The 20,014-nt window shown below is 37.8% G+C and overlaps 2 protein-coding genes across 8 annotated transcripts in view; one reads left to right on the top strand and one right to left on the bottom strand.

Annotated features, from left to right (window-relative positions):
* Positions 1 to 11,813, bottom strand: part of GABPA (GA binding protein transcription factor subunit alpha) — a 38,132-nt gene extending 26,319 nt beyond the window's left edge. Inside the window, exons 1-3 of one of the 6 annotated variants that reach the window (XM_077118765.1) lie at positions 11,724 to 11,813; positions 4,124 to 4,226; positions 117 to 261 (exon numbers count right to left, since the gene is read on the bottom strand). In XM_077118765.1, coding sequence (XP_076974880.1) covers positions 117 to 261; positions 4,124 to 4,200 — 222 coding nt within the window. In that variant the 5' untranslated portion in view covers positions 4,201 to 4,226; positions 11,724 to 11,813. Of the gene's footprint in view, positions 1 to 116; positions 262 to 4,123; positions 4,227 to 7,321; positions 7,342 to 10,852; positions 10,970 to 11,057; positions 11,159 to 11,200; positions 11,699 to 11,723 lie in introns of those variants that run through there. The other 5 variants (XM_077118764.1, XM_077118768.1, XM_077118767.1 and 2 more) reach the window with 5 other exon arrangements.
* On the top strand, positions 11,161 to 19,537 carry ATP5PF (ATP synthase peripheral stalk subunit F6). Of its 2 annotated transcripts, XM_077118775.1 has the most exons (5): positions 11,161 to 11,292; positions 11,511 to 11,769; positions 15,079 to 15,256; positions 18,752 to 18,876; positions 19,413 to 19,537. In XM_077118775.1, exons 3-5 carry the CDS (start codon positions 15,093 to 15,095, stop codon positions 19,448 to 19,450), a joined length of 327 nt encoding a protein of 108 aa, XP_076974890.1. In that variant the 5' UTR covers positions 11,161 to 11,292; positions 11,511 to 11,769; positions 15,079 to 15,092; the 3' UTR covers positions 19,451 to 19,537. The 2 variants fall into 2 exon arrangements, with proteins under 2 accessions (XP_076974890.1, XP_076974889.1); XM_077118774.1 differs by lacking the exons at positions 11,161 to 11,292; positions 11,511 to 11,769 and adding an exon at positions 11,776 to 11,891.
* Positions 19,538 to 20,014: the final 477 nt, after the last annotated feature.

The following is a 20,014-nucleotide window of genomic DNA, read 5'->3' as shown; positions in this document are numbered from 1 at the left end:
CTTCTATATTACATATGAAATTTAGTTATAAAGACTAAAGCTAAAGAAATAAAAGGCTAACAGAAAAATAATTCTATGCAGAGTTAACTACTGAAATATAAATCTCAAAAAATTACCTGGATGTCTTGCAAGCAAATTTCATGAGCATCCAATGAACACTGTAGTCTTGGTTCTAGTAGTTTCTTTAAATTGCCTATTGGCTCATTGATGTCTATAGCTTGGCTGACACATTCAGCTGGGGTGTAGGTTTGTTCTACAATGCTAAATGTAAAAGAATATAATGGTTAACAATTATATTTTACCTTGGATATTAACAACATGCTTGAAACAAAACTCAAGACCAAATACATTTCTGGACTTTGAAAAATCATTTCTGTATATACACTGTACACAGTGGTGGGTTCATCACCAACCAGTTTTGCCAAACTGAATATTGAATTGCACAAAAAAACGCTGGCTTGAAATTTAAAGCACCATTGAAAAGACGTCTCATTTTTTATACACATATATGTATACATACATAAATATTGCATATACAATATTTAAGGGAAAATGTATGCATTATATTACTTTCAAATTATTCTGAAGAATTTTAGGCCCATAATGAAGGATAAAATATATCCTCAAAATCTGTAAATCGTCTCCATTAGTTAATTTTCTTTCTGAACTTAAATACTATTTAATAAATGCAAGGTGCTAAAACATGAAAATGTAAGTTACATAAAACACTTTCCATTTAACATAATTTGAAAACTATTGGTTACAATCAGCATAGCTTCACATTAAAAAAAACAAATTTACCTCCTTCCTTTAAAATTCTTAGAGCTTTTTTTCATTGTTATTTCACACTCCTACAGAACCATAAATTCCTTGAGGGTAAATCTGTATTGAGTAATTCTACATCTCTTATGTCTTATCACTTGGGGCCAAAGAGAAGATAGGGGCCAAAAAGGATTTACTGAGGCGGTGAATTTAGAATTCAAATATGATTTACAACATGTTTAATTTAAATAGTTTAAATTTAATTTGCAGTTGTCAAACACAGTAGTTATTCAAGTTTACCATGTTCCATTTTCAGTTAAATTCCAAGTATTTACTGACAAATAAATAGATATATTCAATGAATGCATACAGCTATATGCATGATATTCAATGAATGTTTCCAGCTGTGATTTCTTCTGAAATTTAAAAAATTTATAAAATAAACTATTTCATAAATAAAAATGTAACATTATTTTAAAACAACATAAGCTATAATTATTTGTTAAGGTATAAAAATGGGATCTTTTGGTTAAGTAAGCATATTTACCAAACTGTGGCACAGTGGCACATTCTTCTGTTTCCTAACAATAATTTTTAAAGTATTCAGGTGTCACTTTAAGACAGTTTTTTAAAATGGTATTTTATGCAGGCTTAACATGTTAAAAATTTTTAAGTTTTTTGTTGCCACCATTTAAACCTTGGGAGATTTCACAAGAAAATCTGAATTTCCAATTTCTCTTGAAAAAATGTGGATGATCTCACATCACTGGGCCTAAATTCCCACACAACAATCTTCTACATTGGATAGCAAATATCTGCTCCCTTTACACAGCTATTCTCCAGGTCAACATGGTAACTATCGATCTCTCATATTAGAGGTCTGCAAAGGTTTTCTGTATAGGATCAGATAGTTAATATTTTAGGGTCGTGGGCTTTCTGTGTATGTGTTCGTGTAAAAATAAATTATGCTTTTGGCAATAAATAAAAAAGTATTTGCAAAGTCCCCTTGGTGTCCTGGGGAGAAAGGAGGAAAGATTCAACTTTCCCATTTGATATTCTCATAAGCAGTGAGGACAACCAAATCAATAGTTCGAGCCCTCAATCTTGGGATTCGCCTCTGTGCTAGTTTGAAAGGATTTATGTACCCCAGAAAACCCATGATTTAATCCTAAGCAATCTTGTGGGAGCAACCATTTCTCTTAATTCTTATTCAGCATTATAGGCTGGAAACCGGATTGAGTTATCTCTATGTAGATGTAACTCAATCAATGTGGGTATTAAACTTGAATAGAGACATGTTTCCACCCATTCTATGTGGGTCTTGATTAGTTTACTGGAATCCTACAAAAGAGGAAACATTTTAGAGAAAGGAGAGATTCAGAGAGAGAAGAAAAGAACAACATAGCCACAAGAAGCAGAGGGTCCATCAGCCAGTGGCTTTTGGAGATGAAGAAGGAAAACACCTCCTGGGGAGCTTCACGAAACAGGAAGCCAGGAGAGAATGCTAGCAGATATGCCATGTTCACCATGTGCCCTTCCAACCAAGAGGGAAACCCTGACTATGTTCATCGCGTGCCTTTTCACTTGAGAGAGAAACCTTGAACTTCACTGGCCTTGAACCAAGGTATCTTTCCCTGGATATCTTTGATTGGACATTTTTATAGACTTGTTTTAATTCAGACATTTTCTAAGCCTTAGAACTCTAAATTAGCAACTTATTAAATTCCCCTTTCAAAAAACCATTCCATTCCTGGTATATATTGCATTCTGGCAGCTAGCAAACTAGAGTAACCTCTATGAAACTGATTCCTGCAAAGGATAGGCTAAGCCTACTTATAATTCTGCCTAAGAATCAGCCCCAGAGAATCTCTTTTGTTGCTCAGCTGTGGCCTCTTTAAGTCAAGTAGGCAGATGAACTCACTGTCCTCTCCTCTACGTGAGACATGACTCCCAGGGGTGTAAATTTCCCTGGCAACAAGGGAAAGGACTCCCAGGATGAGCCAGGACCCAGCATCAAGGGATTGAGAAAGCCTTCTTGACCAAAAGGGGGAAGAGAAAAATGAGACAAAATAAAGTCTTTGTATCTGCGTCTTTGAAGTTTCTCCAAAATGCTTCCTCTTTTAAAGGAGTCCAGTAAACTAATCAAGACCCACCTTGAATGGGCGGAGTCACATCTACATCTAATAAAAAAGTCACATCCACAATTGGGTGTGTCACACCTTCATGGAAAAAATTCAATCAAAGGGTTTTCACCCTATAATATTGAATCAGGATTAAAAAAGGCATTCTTGTCCCTACAAAATTGGAGCAGGAAAAAGACTTGGCTTTTCTGTGAAGTACATAACAGTTTCAAACCAGTACACCAAGGCGGACGATCTAGCTAGGTTGCTCCCAGGTTCTTAAGACTAAGAAAGTAAGTGTGATAATATTGTTGTTTAACAGCTAATAATTTGGGGGGTAATTTACTACATAGAAATATATATATATTTATCCAGAAGTCAAGAGAAGGATAAATTATCTTTTTTCTGCTATAAAAAATAACACATTGAACATAATGAAAAGCTCACTCAAAACTGTAAGGTTTTTCATCTTAGCTTCACTCTGAGCACTCAGCATTCTACTCAACTCAATAATCTCCTTGTCCATTGCCAACATAGTTGCTCTAAACTTATATTACTTTCTGAAATACTCTACCACTCTTTAGTCTCTTTCACTTTCAAGCATATTGATTCATCTCCTGCTTTATAGGGTAAACTAAAGACCATTAGCTATTATCTTCCTCAATCTTCTTCTTGACTTCCAAACCTCTATTTCTACTTGTATTCTCTCCTTGGATTTAAACTCATTACACCACTGTCCTCATTCCTAAATGGAATAGGCACTAGCAGAACTAACAATTTTAACTGCACTATATGAGCACATAATTACCCATGTACCTGTATGTCTCCTCAAACATAATGCGGCCACAAGAGTAAGGTATTATCTCATTTATTCAAATATTCTTGGAAAGTACCTTGAGGTAGCCACTTGCAGATATTTGTTAAAATAATTTAGCATTAAACTCTCTCTGAAATAAAAGTAAGCAGCACTAAAGAAAGGAATAAAGAATCAAATAGTGCCCTAGGGGAAAAAACTATCACAATTAAATGCTTGATCATTATCAGCTATACTTATTAGTACTATCTTTAGTTTAAAACTGTCTTTCCTTCCCAGCTGCAAATCCATTAAGTCAGAGAGAAAAAAAGAAACATTATCCCCTAAAATGTTGAAGTAGATTTAAAAAACAAACAAGTCCATGGTTTGATTCTTGAAATTAATTAGTATATTAATTATAGTAATAAATAAATTAAAAAACACCCACCTTTCTTCTGTGCATTCTGGTTTCTCTGTTCCATCAATCTCAATTTCTATCAGCTCCTCTGCTTCTCTTTTAGTCATGGTTAATATATTTCAAAAGATCAATTCTGTAAGAGTTAAATTTTAAGACATTGTGAAATTTTCTGCATAAACAAATAATACATAAAAAGTAGAGACCCAGTTCAATTAAAAGCAGATGGAAATACAAGAGAAAATAATCTTCAAATATAAAAGGACATCCACAGATGATATTTATAAACTAGTTTTAGTTTAAGTGGTGTTTATTAGCCTGAAATGACTTCACTTCATGGATGTTTTTAGACCCAACCTCAATCAATAAGTTAACTGAAGTTATTTCAAAATCACATGAAAAGGGTTGCTAATTATATAAAAGCAACTCATAGTCTTTATTTTTAAGCTGCAGATTTGAATCCATTATTAATAGAGACAAACAACAATGCTGAGGTAAAATCTATATTATATTAGCAGAATTTAATTGGTGCAACTGTAAAACATTGCACCAATAGAGTGGTACATATTTTAAGGGAAATCATGGTTTGGATTTTGGTTACAAACTGCATGTCTTATAAAACCAAGTCCACTATCTTAAAATGGCAATCTAAAGTAACGAAACAAATTTAGGGATGCACATCACTGCTCTTCCATCATAGCAGAATTTTTCTATGATTTATTTTTCCAGATGTGGTTTTATACATTTTAAACACACCACTAGTCAGTTTTTAACTATCTCTTGTAAAATTATTACCTACTGCTCTGTGCTGGTTTGAAAAGAAGCATGCCCCCTAAGAAAAGCCATGTTTTAATATAAATCCCATTTCATAAAGGTAGAATAATCTCTATTCAATACTGTATGTTTGAAACTGTAATGAGATCATCTCCCTGGGTGATGTGATTTAGTCAGGAATAGTTGTTAAACTGGATTAGGGGATGACATGTCTCCACCCATTTGGGTGGGTCTTGATTGGTTTATTGGAGTCCTATAAAACAGGAAATATTTTGGAGAATGAGAGATTCAGAGACAGCAACACTATGAAGCAGAGAGTCCACCAGCCAGTGACCTTTGGAGATGAAGAAGGAAAATGTCTCCCGGGGAGCTTCGTGAAACAGGAAGCCAGGAGACAAAGCTAGGAGATGACGCCTAGCAGATGACAATGCCATGTTCGCCATGTGCCCTTCCAGCTGAGAGAGAAGCCCTGACTGTGTTCACCACATGCCTTCTCACTTGAGAGAGAGAGACCCTGAACTTTATCGGCCTTCTTGAATCAAGGTATCTTTCCCTGGATGCCTGTGACTAGACATTTCTATAGACTTGTGATTGGGACATTTTCTCGGCCTTAGAACTGTAAACTAGCAACTCATTAAATTCCCCCTTTTAAAAGCCATTCCGTTTCTGGTATATTACATTCCGGCAGCTAGCAAACTAGAACATACTCTAAGTGGCCATTGGTAAAAAAACAAATGTTATAATTTTAAAATGCTCAATAATGCATAAAATAACTACTTATGCTGCTATTTTTTTGTGACTATTCCTGAGTTACTGCTGTAAATTCCAGGTTCTGTTAGTAACCATCTCACTGTCAATGAATTTGTCTTTGGATTCCACATGCACTCCTCAGTCTGTAGCACCTTTAGAGTAGAGTTTTCTAACTTCACTACAACATCTAAAAAGGCATATTTCTGACATATAAAGAATGCCCCTCTGTATTTGGTATTCCAACATTTAGCAAAGGAGTGTGTTTCTACTTTTAAGATTCAACAAAATGAAAAATCCAAATATTCATTCATTAATTATTTATTGGGTGCCACCAATGTATCGAACACTTTACATGTTAACTATCTTATTTTAAGCCCACCTATATATGAAAACTAACTAAGGATAATGAGGTTAAACTTTCTATGGCTCCATATTGTCACTCTAGGTCTATGATCCTAAGAACACATTGTTCCAGGTGAGCGGAACCCTGGTTTGTTCAAATGCAGGTTCTATATTATGTACACTAGCATGAGAGACCACCACACTTCTCTTATCTGGAACACTGCAACAGCCTCATTATAAGTTTTACCTGTGTTTTTCCCCCTGCGGTAGGCTGAATTATGTACCCCTGAAAAGAACATGTTATTTTAATCCTATTCCTATGGATGTAAACCCATTGTAAATAGGATCCTTGGAAGATATTTTTACTTAAGGTGTGGCCAATGGAATCAGAATGGGTCTCAGCCTCTTACTAGAGGCCTTATAAAAAGGGAAAGCCACAGGGAGAAGCTAGAAGTCAAGAGAATCCAGAAGAGAAAGGAGAGGAAATTGCCATGCAATGGAAAAGCCTACAAACCCAAGGACTGCCAGCCAGCCAGAATGCTACTGACCTCAGAAGGAAGCAAGCCTTATAGCCTCTGAAAATGTGAGCCTGTAAATTCCTGTTGTTAAACTATCCCATTGGGTGGTATATGTCATAGCAGCTGGAAAACTAAGACATCCTCCTACAGTTCATTCTCTGTCAATACAACAGCCAGAGTATGATTCTTTTAAAAACTGATTCAGATCAGAACACTTAGTTACTCGAAATCAGTCAGATTAAAATCCAGACACTTACCAATGGCCAACAAGGCTCTTTAAGAAGTACTCCCAACCCACTATTGCTCTGATGCCCTCTCCTACAATTGTCCATCTTCCATTCCAGCCTCATAGCTTGATCTCTCATCTTCTTGCCTTAAGACCTTTGCTTTCTCAGTCCACCTGGAATGTTATTTTCTAGATGTCTTCTTGGCTAAATCCCTCACCTTTTTCAGGTCTCTCAACAAATCACATGTTCTGAATGAGGCATATCCCTATCTCCATTTAATTTTATGTGCGTCCTCTTATTCCTTTAAGTTTTCTACTTCTCAGTACCACTTGCCTTCTAACATACTATATCATTAATTCATTATATTTTCTGCCATTTTTGTCCTGTTGGATCATCATCAAAAAGAACAAAATTTTCCAAAAGTGACCCTAGACTAACTTAGATTGTTTTGTCTGTACTAGGGACTTCCCTTCTCTTCTTGAACTGGGAGGGTCTTCACCAGGTCTCAATTTATCAAGGGACCAAAGTCTCTGTGACAGGCAGAAAAATGACCAAGAAACTGTGAATATATTAGTTTACAAGACTGATTTAAAGCTAGAATTAGGATGGAATCAGCTGACTTTAAAACAGGGAGATTGGTGCAGGCCATGGTGGCTCAACAGGCAGAGTTCTCGTCTGCCATGCCAGAGACCTGGTTCGATTCCCTGTGTCTGCTCATGCAAAAAAACAAAAACAAAACAAAGCAGGGAGATTATCATGGAATAGCTGAGTGGGTTTAATGAAATTATAAGGGCCCTTAAAAATAGAAGAGGGAACTGGAGAGCTGAGATGATTCACTGTGAGAACTCAACTGACCAGCTATGACTGGCTTTGAAGATCAAAGAACTGTGCCATGATCCAAGGAATGGGGGGCAGTCTCCAGAAGATGGAAAAGGCAAGGGAACAGATTCTACCCTAGAGACTCCAGAAGAAATGTAGCCCTGCTGACATCTGATTTTAGCCCAGTGAGATCCATTTTGGACTTCTGACTACCAGAACTGTAAGATAATAAAGTGGTAGTGTTTTTAGCTTCTAAGTTTGTGGTAATTTGTTACAGCAACACTAGGAAACAAATATGGTCTCCTTCTTCACTTTAAAGTGGGCTGCAACTTCCCTCAGTTCTCAACATTTCTAACTATTGGGTAGTTACTATTTTCTGACGACTTAGTCTATAAAGAGCTAGCACCCAAATCCAGATAGCCTATTAGGTGGTTAAAAAAAAAGGGGGGGGGGTCTGATTTTTCCACATTATTAAGGTTGCTTTCACACTTTCTCTATAATAAGGAAGAAAAAAAAAAGGGGGGTGGGATTCTCCACTACAACAGACACACAAAGTGCATGTCCTGTCTAGGCCGCAGCAGGCTTCTCTTTGAGATGAAGGATGAGGAACCTTTGTTTTCTTTTCTTGCTGATCCTGGCCTAGTAAGTCTTTCCTTTCTCCAACAAAGCTTACTCATTAATTGATGTTATATGTAAAATTGTGGAATTCATCCTGAGCATTATCCTGAGATGGAACCTAGCAGGGACCCACACTGTAGGGCAAAACAAGCTCAACAAGGAAGATACACTTGTTTTTCACAAAGGTATATGAAGTATGTTTATTAGTATCTTGCCCTTAGTAACCACACTATTAATATATGTTGAATAAATGAATATTACAAGGACTATTTCACACCATACAAAAGTGACACCAAAAGCCTTAAAGACCTAAGTATGAAAGATAAAACTATAACGCTAAAAGGAAATAGAAGAGATATTTTTGTGATCTAATAGTAGAAAAAGGATTTCTGAAATAAAAGTCTAAGAAGCATAAACCACACAGAGAAAAACTGCCAGATATGATTATAGAAAAATTAAAATATCTGTTCAATAGACAGGCTAGAGTAGGAAAACTAAATCTCCCAATATCTACATCAATCTTCCAGTATCTAAAAGTGACAAGGGACTAATAATTGGAATCTTGCCCCCAGATAAGCACTCCAGAGAAATTCTCATATTGATCTCACATGATAACAGGATCGTCAGGATAGTTTTATTGTTGATACCTGGAGCCAGGAGGAAACCCAAGTATACATCCTAAAAAAGTATCCACAAAATAAAGTGTGGAAGAGGCACATATTATGGGATTCCAGCAACAGTAAGAAACAAGGAAATAATGTACATGTAAAAAAAATAAATCACAAAAACTGTTCTGCATGTTAAAAATTTAAGAAACAGACCAAGATTTATAGCTGAATAACACTTGAAAAGCACATTTATGCTTTATTTTCTGAACTTGCCATTTTCATTTCCACGAGCAATTTTTAAAAAGAATAGAAAACAAATAGATTTTCTGGGAATTTTGGAAAAATAGAAAAGTATATGAGTAAGCAAGCAGAGGATGCGAAATATCCCTACTTATTTATTAGCAGGACTTCTTTTATCGTAAGCAGTAAAACAGGGAGTTGCTAGAAATGAATATACCCTATTACTTAAAAAAAAGTTATATATCAGTCCCTAACAGGTGCCAAATAAGGAAAAATTGAACCCCAAACATTCCTGGAAAATTGCTTCTCAATCTCTGAAATGATCTTTCTGTTTCTTAGTTCTCTAAACTAAGCCTAGGAGTTCTGGGAAACTAGCCAAATCTTTGCTATCAGGGCTTGAGAAGTCTTAGTTCCTTTCTAATTCCCAGGGATTCTATGTTAATACTTCAGAAAATGGAGAGGAGAACAGCACTTGGGGTCTCTTCACCTCAGAGGTATACCGTGTCATAACTGCACAGAAATAACTTCACACACTTTCTCTGACACTCTGGTCTCCTAAATTAAAACTATCTTGGGTCCAGAACATTTCACAAAATAAAAACTCGTTTAATTTCCTCAGGCATTTTATATCATAAAATGGATACAAACTACATGTGACTCTAATTAGAAATTCTGGGAAAGATTAGTATTTTTAAAATAAAGACGCTATTTTTCACAATAAAAAATAGAAAACATAATAAAATATAGACGTTTAACATTCCCTTTTGTAACTACAGATAAATTTGAGAAATGTCGTTCCTCAGTGGAAAGCACTGAATAAGTAAGTAACTCATGAAGTTTAGGACATAGTAACTCATGAAGTTTAGGACAAATTTTACCAATGTAGAAAAACAGGATAAATAAATAAATAAATAAAAGGGCAGTTTAGGGGAACCAGCACGATCAACAGCAGATTTTCTTAAGGTGACAAATACTTTTAAATGCCTGAGAAATTAAACAAGCTTTTATTTTCAAAAATAAAATGAACAGTTGACAAGTGTATATATCCATATGGGCGACTGCGTGTATATGTATCTATACATACACAAAGAAAGAGAAAACAGATATGGCAAGAGTTAACAATTGGTGACTTCAGCAGAAAGGTATACGGGTGCTCATTGTATTTTTATTTTTTCAATTTTTTTCTGTAGGTTTGAAGTTTCATAAATTAAAAAATGAGGATGGGGGAGTTAAAGTAAGCCGTTTCCACTAAGTAATCAGCCCCCATGAACTATTATGACTTGTCTCAATTTAGGCATCTAGCTCATTTGTTAATTCATGACTACATACTCCTGATGATACATAGAGAGACAGAGAGAGGTTACTAGTTTGTTTGTCTTTTTTTTAACTTAAGACTACCCACATTTCATCACTGCCCCGTTCTTTACTTCGCTTGTGTGAATCCTTCTAAATCTTTGTCCTGCCCACGAGTTAGACCTACTCCTGTTATTTATGGAGGCTAGTCATTGAGTGTACTTTATTTCTAAATTACTACTCATCATCTCACAATACAGTATTAGTTTGGCTTTGTCCTCCAAGCCGTTAGTCTAACCAAACTAGGTTTCCTAAATACAAACACGCACATACGAGTTACTTTCTAATACTCAAAATACTAAAAAGGTTGGCAAACCGGGTTAACCCATTGTCATCCCATTATCTCATTTCCTCGTTTTTAAACACAAAGTCAAAAAACATCATGTACATTCAGCAGTAGCTTCGGCGCAACTATGGAACAATTATGAAGTGAAGGTGAATCCCTAAGTCCGGCAAGAAGATTGTTTTACACATTCCTCTGGAAGCCCCAGGGTCTAAGGACCAGACAGATACCCGGACTGCAACAGTCAAGCGCAGGAGAGCACAAGGAGCGGTGAAATGCGGCACGTACTGCCAGAGTCCCCAAGGCGCGGCCGGACGGCACCCGCGAGCGCGGCCTCCCGGGTCCCCGCGCCGGGCGCCCCCCCGCCCCTCCCCTCTGCTCCCGGCGCAGCCTCTCCCGCCCCTCCCCACCCGGCTCCCTCAAGTCTCTACGAACGGAAATGGGAGTCACAGCGCCGGGGACCAGCGGAAACAAAACACAGAGTTGGCCGCGGGGGGGCCGCTCTGGGGGAGAAGGCCCCGGAACGAGGCCGGCTCGCGTGGGCCCGCGCTCCTCACTTCCCCCGCGGCCGCACTCACCCGCTCCAGAATCGGCCCTGTTGCCCTCGCCAGTATTCCTGAGCCGGCTGAAAACGGCAGCGACCTCGGCTCCACGTGCAGTGTTTCTCCGGGTAAGACCTGCAGCTCCCACAACTCGAGTGTGAGGCCCCGGGGCCTTCCCGCGGAATCGGCGCTAAGAAATCCCAACCCCCCTCCCGCCTCCCAGGTGCCCCCGGGTCCAGGACTACAACTCCCAGCAGGTTGCGCGAAACGATCGCCCGAGGCAACGGGGCCTCACGAGGCACAACACCTCAAATCCACTTTGTGTTACACTGTCTTGCTTTCCCAGTACATTCATACACCTCAACAAGCCCAAGAAACAGGACGTTGAATTGGTCCGGGGTGCTGAACTGGGGAAGAGGCCAAATTGCGCATGCGTACAGAACAAGGTTTCCAAGAGGAAAGGAGCAGGTCAAGTTAGGCGAAAGAAAGATGGCGGAGCTTCGCCAGAGGACCCGGAAGCATTTGCCCTTCACTTCCTCCTGTTTGGCTTCTGTCTCACCTACACCCGTCCGGTCGTAGACTGTCTCCGAGACGCTTCCTGTCCGGTGAGTGCCGACCGACTTAAAACGGTAGCCCAGAATGCATTGCGACGGCGTGAGGGCGGAGCCACGGCCGGAAGTAGGACTGTGGCGGCGACGGTTCGGGCGGCTCGGGACTGAAGTGCAAGGTGACTGAGAGGGTGTCTAGGACAGATTCGCCTGTTAGGATTTCGATTGTGGGTTTCTTCACAGGGCCTGTAATGTCTATCGCCTCTGCCCTGCAAGAGGAGAGAGCACTTATAAGTCCCGGGCACCTTTCCGTCTTTGCCCGGGGTCATATCACCACAGCGCCGTTAGGCCCTGAAGTTTACCCTAAGCTTAATAAATAGGACTGATAATACTCCCTTAGGGGGCAGACGGAGGGAGTGGAGCGAGAAGTAGAGGGGTCACGGGTTTGCAGCCCAGCTGCGGCAGTCCAAGGTCAGGCGCGCCCAACCAAGGCGCGCCGGAGACCTCTTAAAAGAACTATTTGGGCGGGACGTGTTCCGTAAGAGGGAAAAAAGGCGATTGTAATCTTAAAAGATTCTGTACCAGCCAAAAATGTTGGAGCTAAAACGTGGCATCGTAAAGTATGTACTGAAGTGTGAACGTACTTGCTGACTTTTGGCTGGTCAGTCATTGCTGTAAATCGTAGAGCCGTACGCTGAGACGTCTCCGCGTGCTGTACCCTTTAATTGCGATTCTCTCCTCGGCTGTTACCTTCCTATCCTTAGAGAAGAATTCCTCAGTGTTCCTGATTATGTCTAATCCCTATCATAAATTCTTCTGGTACCCCATAATACTCGAATATAGAACTTGCCACAGTCGATATTTTACACTTACTTGTGTAAAACGTGTCTCGTGGGTGACGGTAGACAGTCCACACTCAATGTATTTTTGTTCAGTGAAAAAAATGGAAGGGAATAAAGGGAAAGGAACAAGGTTTGATACTGAGAGATGTGTTAATTTCTTGGATAAGTTGAGTTTGGGGTGCCTACAGGACAAACAAGGGACATTTTACAAATGTTAAATATATGGGTTTGGAGTTAAGGAAAAAGACTAAAATTAGAGATGCGATTTGGGAATCATTATTCCTTAGATAATGAATAATCAAAACAAAGTGAATTTCACCCATGTTGTAGTGGAAATAACATCTTTACAGTCAGCTTTAGAGCGTATTAACTGGGAGTATGAAAAATTTAATTTTTCTTATACATAGGTTTATCATGTATAAATGAAGGATGAGAATACATCTCTTTAACTCAACAATATTACTATAAATGTACTAGAAAGGAATATGTATATATATGGAAGTACTCTGGGGAATATCTAGGGTTGAACAAATATTAGGTGACCTTATTGCTGAGTATTAAGCCTGTCTTTAGATTGCCAGAAGGGAAAATATACGTTTTTTTGTTTGTTTTTACTTTGTCCTATCCCACCACAGTGTGATCTTGGGCTAGGTACTTAACCTCTAAGCCTCAGTTTCTCAATATATGGAATGGAAATGATGATCAATGGCACCTTACAGGGCCATTTGTTGTTTGTTTGGAGTCTTTTCTCAGGTATTTTTCTTTTATAGAGTATAAGAATGATGTATATAAAGTCTTCCATTTATTCAAATAGTTTGCTTTCAATCTAGGTAAAGTGTAAATTGTTGATTAGGGATTTCTTTGGTAGTTTTTGTTATTCCAGGGTTTCTTAAGTTTGGCACTGTTGACATTTTGTGCATTGTAGAATATTTAGCAGCGTCTCTGGCCCCTACACCCTAGATACCAGTACTGTCCATTCCAGTCACCACAACCAAAACTGTTAATATCCCCTTGAGGGTAAAATCTCCCCTTTTTCTTCCTCACCCCGCCCCCATTTGTAAATCCCTTTACTGTTCTATAGCCTCCTAGATTAGTGCCTCATAAACTGTCAATGGAGAAAGGCTACATTTTTTTCAACTGTTGAGGAAGAATATTTTTGAAGAATTCAATAAAAATGAATTACTAGAAAAATGAAATTAAAAAAAGACAAAAAACGCAAGTCCTAATTTTTTATTAAGTTCAACAGACGTGAATTGTTTTGTCAAATTGTAAAAGCATATTCCCAATTTCTGTATTACTATACATTAGTAACACAGTTTGTATACAACCACTGATCCATGAACCACACTTTGAACAGCACTATTATAACTTAATTGAAGTCCATTGTTGGTATCAGGTAATTTTGAGGGGTAGGGCCAAAGGAAGTGTGTTAAGATGTCTGGCTTTCAGAAGTTTTCCCAAGCTATATTGAGGTGTAACTTTTATATCACCATTCCAATGTAAAGCTTGATAAACACTTTCAGTCTATAAACTGTTTGAGGAAAATTCTCATCTTCTAATTATTTATTCCCTCCTAACTTTTTTTTTTCTGGTATTCCTGCTGCAAATATTTGTTGTAATTTGAAATTATGTTTGCATTTGATCTTTCAGGCCACTAAATGAGATATCAGTAGAGATGCCTCCTTTGTCCACTGAATTTCTTTAGTCAGAAAATCATGTATTTTAGTTTCAGGAAGTTTAAAGACAGGGAAATTTTCGAGTCCTTGTTTTTAAGATTCAGACTTCCATATTTTCCTTCACTGGGTGTGCTCCTTAGGTTGCTTGATCCTCTCCTCTTATTGCTGAACTTCTTGAGCTGGCTACTGTTTTTCTTTGTTGGTTCTTTGGACTTAGGATTTGGTTGTTATAGTATCCTTGAATGGCTGTAATCCTACAGTTGCAGGATGCAGTAGAGCATCCTCTCCTGGCTATGGGTCTGTGAAATAGAAACTGCAAGGTTGTCACTTCTGGTTAAGGTACCTGTCTCCAGTCTCCCTGCCAAGCTCCCTTTTGGAATTTTGAGGACATCATGGATACCAGGCACATCAATTTGGGGGTCAGTGTCCAATTCCTGCTGTAGTCGATAGTTTCCTAACAGAGATCTATCAACACTACTAACTCTGGTCCAAGACCAAGTTCATAGAAGAAGAAACACCCCATACCAGATCCTGTGCTTTCTTTAGTCCCTAACCCCAATGAAGTCATAGGCCCACATTGTTCTCTGCTTTAGGTCCCCATGGGTTTTTGGTTAAGAAGCAAAAAACTTGTTAGTGGAGTGGACAGGGGAAAGGAGCTATGGTCAGGTGACTATGTTACCAGCATTCTACTCTCTCTAGACCGAGTTGTGGTATGGTTTGTTCTGTAGCAATTAGTAGAATTAGATTCCTGCTTTATGATATATTTATAGTTATTTTAACAAATATATATATATATATATATATATATATATATATATATATATATATATTCTGGTTTTGGTTTTCAGTAAACAGAATCACCATGATTCTTCAAAAGCTCTTCAGGTTTTCCTCTATCATTCAGTCAGCAGTCTCAGTCCATTTACGGAGGAACATTGGTGTTACAGCAGTAGCATTTAACAAGGAACTCGATCCTGTACAGAAACTCTTCGTGGACAAGATCAGAGAATACAGATCTAAGCGACAGTAAGTGGGCATATAATCAACCATGGTATAAACACAAATATTCAAAGTATATAATTTTTGAGATGTAATAAAAAATTATTTGGTATTTGAAAGTGTCTTAAGACTTTGAGCTGATCTCTTAACATAGATGATCATTAGGTGCCCCCAAAGAAGGAGAAATTCTTTTTTTAATTGCAAACTTCAGCTTCCTTATATGGATTCCTAGGGACAGCCCCATATAATCTAATACAGTGTTATACACATTCTTATAATGTCATTTATCTTAAACTAAGAGCCAATTCATACAAGCACATAGATCTGGGAAATCATCTAGCAATCATATCCAAGAAAACTAAACCTCTTAAACGTTGATTAACCTAAGGTCATAAAACTCATTGGGAAAAAGCATGTAATGAGAGTGTTCTAATGCTCAATTTAGTACCCTTTTTGTGACATCATGATTTCGGGGAAATATATAAGTGTAGCAGTTTTTCTTTAATGTGGTTTCTATAGTTGTAGATCTCTGGAAATGTCAAAGGATAAAAGACTGAAATGGTATAAAACAAGTCGGGGGAAAACATCCTTACAGAGATGAATGACAACCTTGCCCATCAAGTCCAGCCCTTCATTTTAGGAAAAGAGGCGTAGACGTTCATCCATAGCATCCATAGTTCTGCTATCTGCCATCTACTGTGTACAAAGCACTGGCCCATAAACTGGTGGCCACAAAGGAAGAAGCCACACTGCATTTCCACAATATTCCTAAAATCTGATAGGGGTAGAAAGCTTGTGAGCAGATAACTATAAAAAAAGGAAAAACAGGTTTTGCACTAAGGTTGTGACATTCAGTGTTTGGGAAATTCATAGGAAGGAGAGCTCCTTTCTACTCAGAAGCATTTTGTAAGGTTTTTTGGACCAGTTAAGGTTTTATCTCAACTTTGAAGGCAATGTCAGGGATCATTCATTCCTCTTGAGAATCTCATAGACAGCTATTTCATCTTCTTTCCAGTTTAAAAAAAAAGTGATGAATTTGTTCACACTATAATTTGCTTATAGTCTGAAAGAACTTAATGCCCCAGAAGGCCATCAGTAGATATCTACCCTTGGGGTATACTCCAGGCTAATAACTGTTGGTATGGAGGTTGGACAGAAAATGAAGTTGGGAAGAGATTAAATTTAGGAAGAAAGAATTGTATGCTTATGAAAACTAGAATGCACAAAATATTTGGGAAATTGTGTGATTCTGTTTCCCTCGAGTATAGGGTTCATGAGGAGTCTAATGACCAGTAAGAATAGAATGGAGTTAGAATAAGGGATTTTGGAAGGCCTTAACTGTAGGTAGAACAAATAAGATTACATGGTAGACATTTGTGAGAAAGGTTTTTGAGCAGGATGATGGGGTAGATTATTCTGCTTTGGAAAGGTAAGTTTAGTTACAGTAAATAAGAAGAATTGGAATGAGAATGGAGCGTAGGCAGAGATGTTAGGGAAATGTAATCTGAGCAATAGCTACTGACAGCCTGGGCTTTACAACAGTGGGAATGTAGAAGTGACAGGGTGAGAACATTGAGAGACTGAGAACTATCTTGGTAGAAGGCTAGAGAGAAGGGAGCAATCAGAGAAAATAGACTTGAGACTGGGTAACTAACGAAAGGGTGATGCCCATTACCAGAAATAAGAGAGCGTGAAGGGAATTTGATTGTCTTATGGGCATCTTAGCATTGATGTTGTTTGCACTTTTAAGTGTCCTAAAAGTCTGTCCAACAAAAATTTGGTCTTTGATTGTACCATGAACTAAAGGAGTCTGTGGTTCGTTTATTCATTTGTGCAGTAAACAGTATGGAGAAATATTCTGAGCATGGACTCTGGGCTGGAATCCAGTGCTATTTCTTATTAGCTCTGAAACCTCAGGCAGGTTATTTAAGCTCTGTGACTCATTTTCCTCATGTATAAAATGGGGATGATAGCAACAGTACCTGCTTTCCTGATGTGGTAGTTAGGTTCAGGTGTCAACTTGGCCAGGTGAAGGTGCCTAGTTCTATTGCTGTGGACTTGAGCCAGTGGCATGTGAAGCTCATCTGTCGCTGATCACATCTGCAGTCAGCTAGGAGGGGGGCCTGCTGCAATGAATGATGCTTGATTTAATTGTCTGGATGCTAAAATGAGAGAGCTCAACACAGCACAGCTCAGCCCAGGCCTTTGGAGATGCGGAAAGAAATCACCCTGGGGGGGAAAGTTATTGGAATCCAGAGGCCTGAAGAGAAGGCCAGCAGAAATCACCCTGTGCCTTCCTGTGTAAGAAAGAACCTCAGTTGAAAGTTAGCTACCTTTCTTTGAAGAAGTATACGTTTTTAACTAAATAAATCCCCATTTATTAAAAGCCAATCCATGTCTGTTGTTGCATTCCGGCAGCTAGTAAACTAGAACACCTGGATTAAGTGATTCAATAAATTAGCACTAGTGTTTAAAATAAACATCTCTTGAGTGTCTGCTTTGTCCCAGTTACCATGCTGGAGCCTGGGATATAAAAATAAACCAAATGGGCAGAGACTTATATTCAGTTGAGAAGGCAGATGATTTCTGGCCCTCTTTTATCATAAGAATGCATATTAAAGGTAATTCTCAGTGACACTAGTTAGATCTCAAAGTTGTTTCTAAAGCTTTGTGAATCCCAAAGCTGGAAGATAATCATCAGAGTATCTGGTTGAAGGCTCTAAAACTGCACTTTCATTTTGGTAGCTACTATCCACATGTTACTATTTAAATTAATTAAAATTAAATTTTATTGCCTAGATAAAATAACAAACTCCCAGACTTAGAATTTTGGGCCTCCCATGATTTTGGTTCCTGCTGTCTTTTCTACGTGAACTACTCAGTATTCCCCACATGCAGCCAGTGCTTTTCCATCTACCTCCATGTCTTTGCTTTTTTTGTTTTAGAATGCTTCAAATTAAAGTTTGACCCCAAATGCCACCTTTTTTAAATGAAATGTTCACTTATAAACTCAGCAAAAACTGATCTCTCCCCATCTTGAATAGTCTTTTTTAAAACCAAGTTATCACATAATTCCGTTGCACTGTAAATATTTTTAATATGCTCTTTGGTCTTCTATATTGCAAAGTCGCTGAGGGTAGCACATTGTGCATCTTTAGTAAGAACTTATCCTTGAGATATCCATTTATTAGAATCTCTTAAAAGACTTGTAGAGCATTTAGTGATAGCTGGTTAAAATGGATAATAATAATAGGTAATGGTTATTGAGTGCTCACAGTGTGCCAGGTACTGTGCTAAGTGGTACATGCAGGTTATCTCTACACCACCCTTATGTAGGACCTTCATGTCAAATCTCATATTAAAATAGCTAGATTTGAAATTCAAGTGAAAATATTTTATTTTCTTTCTGAAATGTGTATTTTTTCCTACATGAATACCTTTTGAAACTTGATGATGAGAAGTAATTTTGTTTTTGAAACTCAGTGCATAAAAATAAGTTTTATTTGCTCATTTACACAACAGGACATCTGGAGGACCTGTTGATGCTGGCCCAGAGTATCAGCAAGAGCTGGATAGGGAACTTTTTAAGCTTAAGCAAATGTATGGTAAAGCAGACATGAATACGTTCCCTAACTTCACATTTGAAGGTAAGTGTCTTTAATCGCAGGTGGATTCTTGTAGGAAATTATTTTAAGTGGAAGTATATTTATTAATAATGATTTATTTAGATTATTTAGAAAAGTAAATGATAAGTATTTGTGACCTTTCTAGATAGATAACAGTGGTCTGTGCCCAGAAGCTCTCAACTTTTGCTTGTAGTATAGACCACATAACATAGAGGTTAAATGGTAGAGATTTGGAGTCAAACTCTGCGATCTTGTGTCCTGATACTATCACTTAAAAACTGTGTGATATTGGATAGTAAACTGGTGTTTGTTTCTTTTGACATTTGGGTAGAATTGTAGCATCTTCTCCATATAGTTGTAGTTAAACGACATAATATATGTAAAGTCAATTAATAGAGAAGCTGGCTCATGCTAAGTGCTGAATAAATATTTAGCTATTATATTTCTTGTAGATGTTTAAAAACAATATAGATATTTACTAAAATAAATTAGAAAATTGATGATGATGCATTTTATTTCAGTATTGCCAAGCTTAAACTTTTTTTTTTTTCCCTTAGATCCCAAATTTGAAGCCATTGAAAAACCCCAGTCCTAAAGAAATAATGTAAAATTAGTTTAGTGATTTCTTGTGGATTAGTTCTATAACTAATCAGTAATATCAAAATAAACTTTTATTCCACAATTGTCTAACATTCTTTTGTTAATTCTGATTCCAAGTAAGTTACTTGGTAATGTTGGGTGCATGCCCGAGTGGACTGAAATCTGTGCTTTAGGGTTGTTTTAAATCCTTTTATTTGATTATAATGAAAGAGATGGAGATCTTATATAAATTGGGCAGAACTTGCCCATAACCCTGCTAGACTCTACTCATTAAGGAACAGTATCCATTTAAAGATACCTCCTACTAGGGAAGACTTACTGGATAAGGGAAACACTCTTTACCTAAGGGACTGGTTGCTCAGAAAGAATAAAACACAGTCTCCCAGAATATAAAAAAACAGTTTATAAATCCTTTGTCATACCTATTTTTTTTTTTAGGAAACTCAAACCAATTTTTGAATATGTATAGGGACATCTGTTAGATTTTACCTTTCGTCGCCTCAAATGCTAAATGCAAATGATTTTCTCTCAATAACCCAGGTCCCTCATCTTCCCATGT

Source organism: Tamandua tetradactyla, chromosome 10 (assembly GCF_023851605.1).
Source record: "Tamandua tetradactyla isolate mTamTet1 chromosome 10, mTamTet1.pri, whole genome shotgun sequence".
NCBI classification, from domain to species: Eukaryota; Metazoa; Chordata; class Mammalia; order Pilosa; family Myrmecophagidae; genus Tamandua; species Tamandua tetradactyla.
The sequence above is the reverse complement of the archived record's forward strand: the minus strand, read 5'-3'. Positions and strand labels throughout refer to the sequence as shown.

Excerpts from the sequence above, each read along its gene's own strand:
- ATP5PF (XM_077118774.1), top strand. The coding sequence starts at position 11,804 with ATGCATTGCGACGGCGTGAGGGCGGAGCCACGGCCGGAAGTAGGACTG. Across the intron at positions 15,257-18,751 it reads GAATACAGATCTAAGCGACA|GACATCTGGAGGACCTGTTG; the intron begins GTAAGTGGGCAT and ends TTTACACAACAG. Across the intron at positions 18,877-19,412 it reads CCCTAACTTCACATTTGAAG|ATCCCAAATTTGAAGCCATT; the intron begins GTAAGTGTCTTT and ends TTTTTCCCTTAG.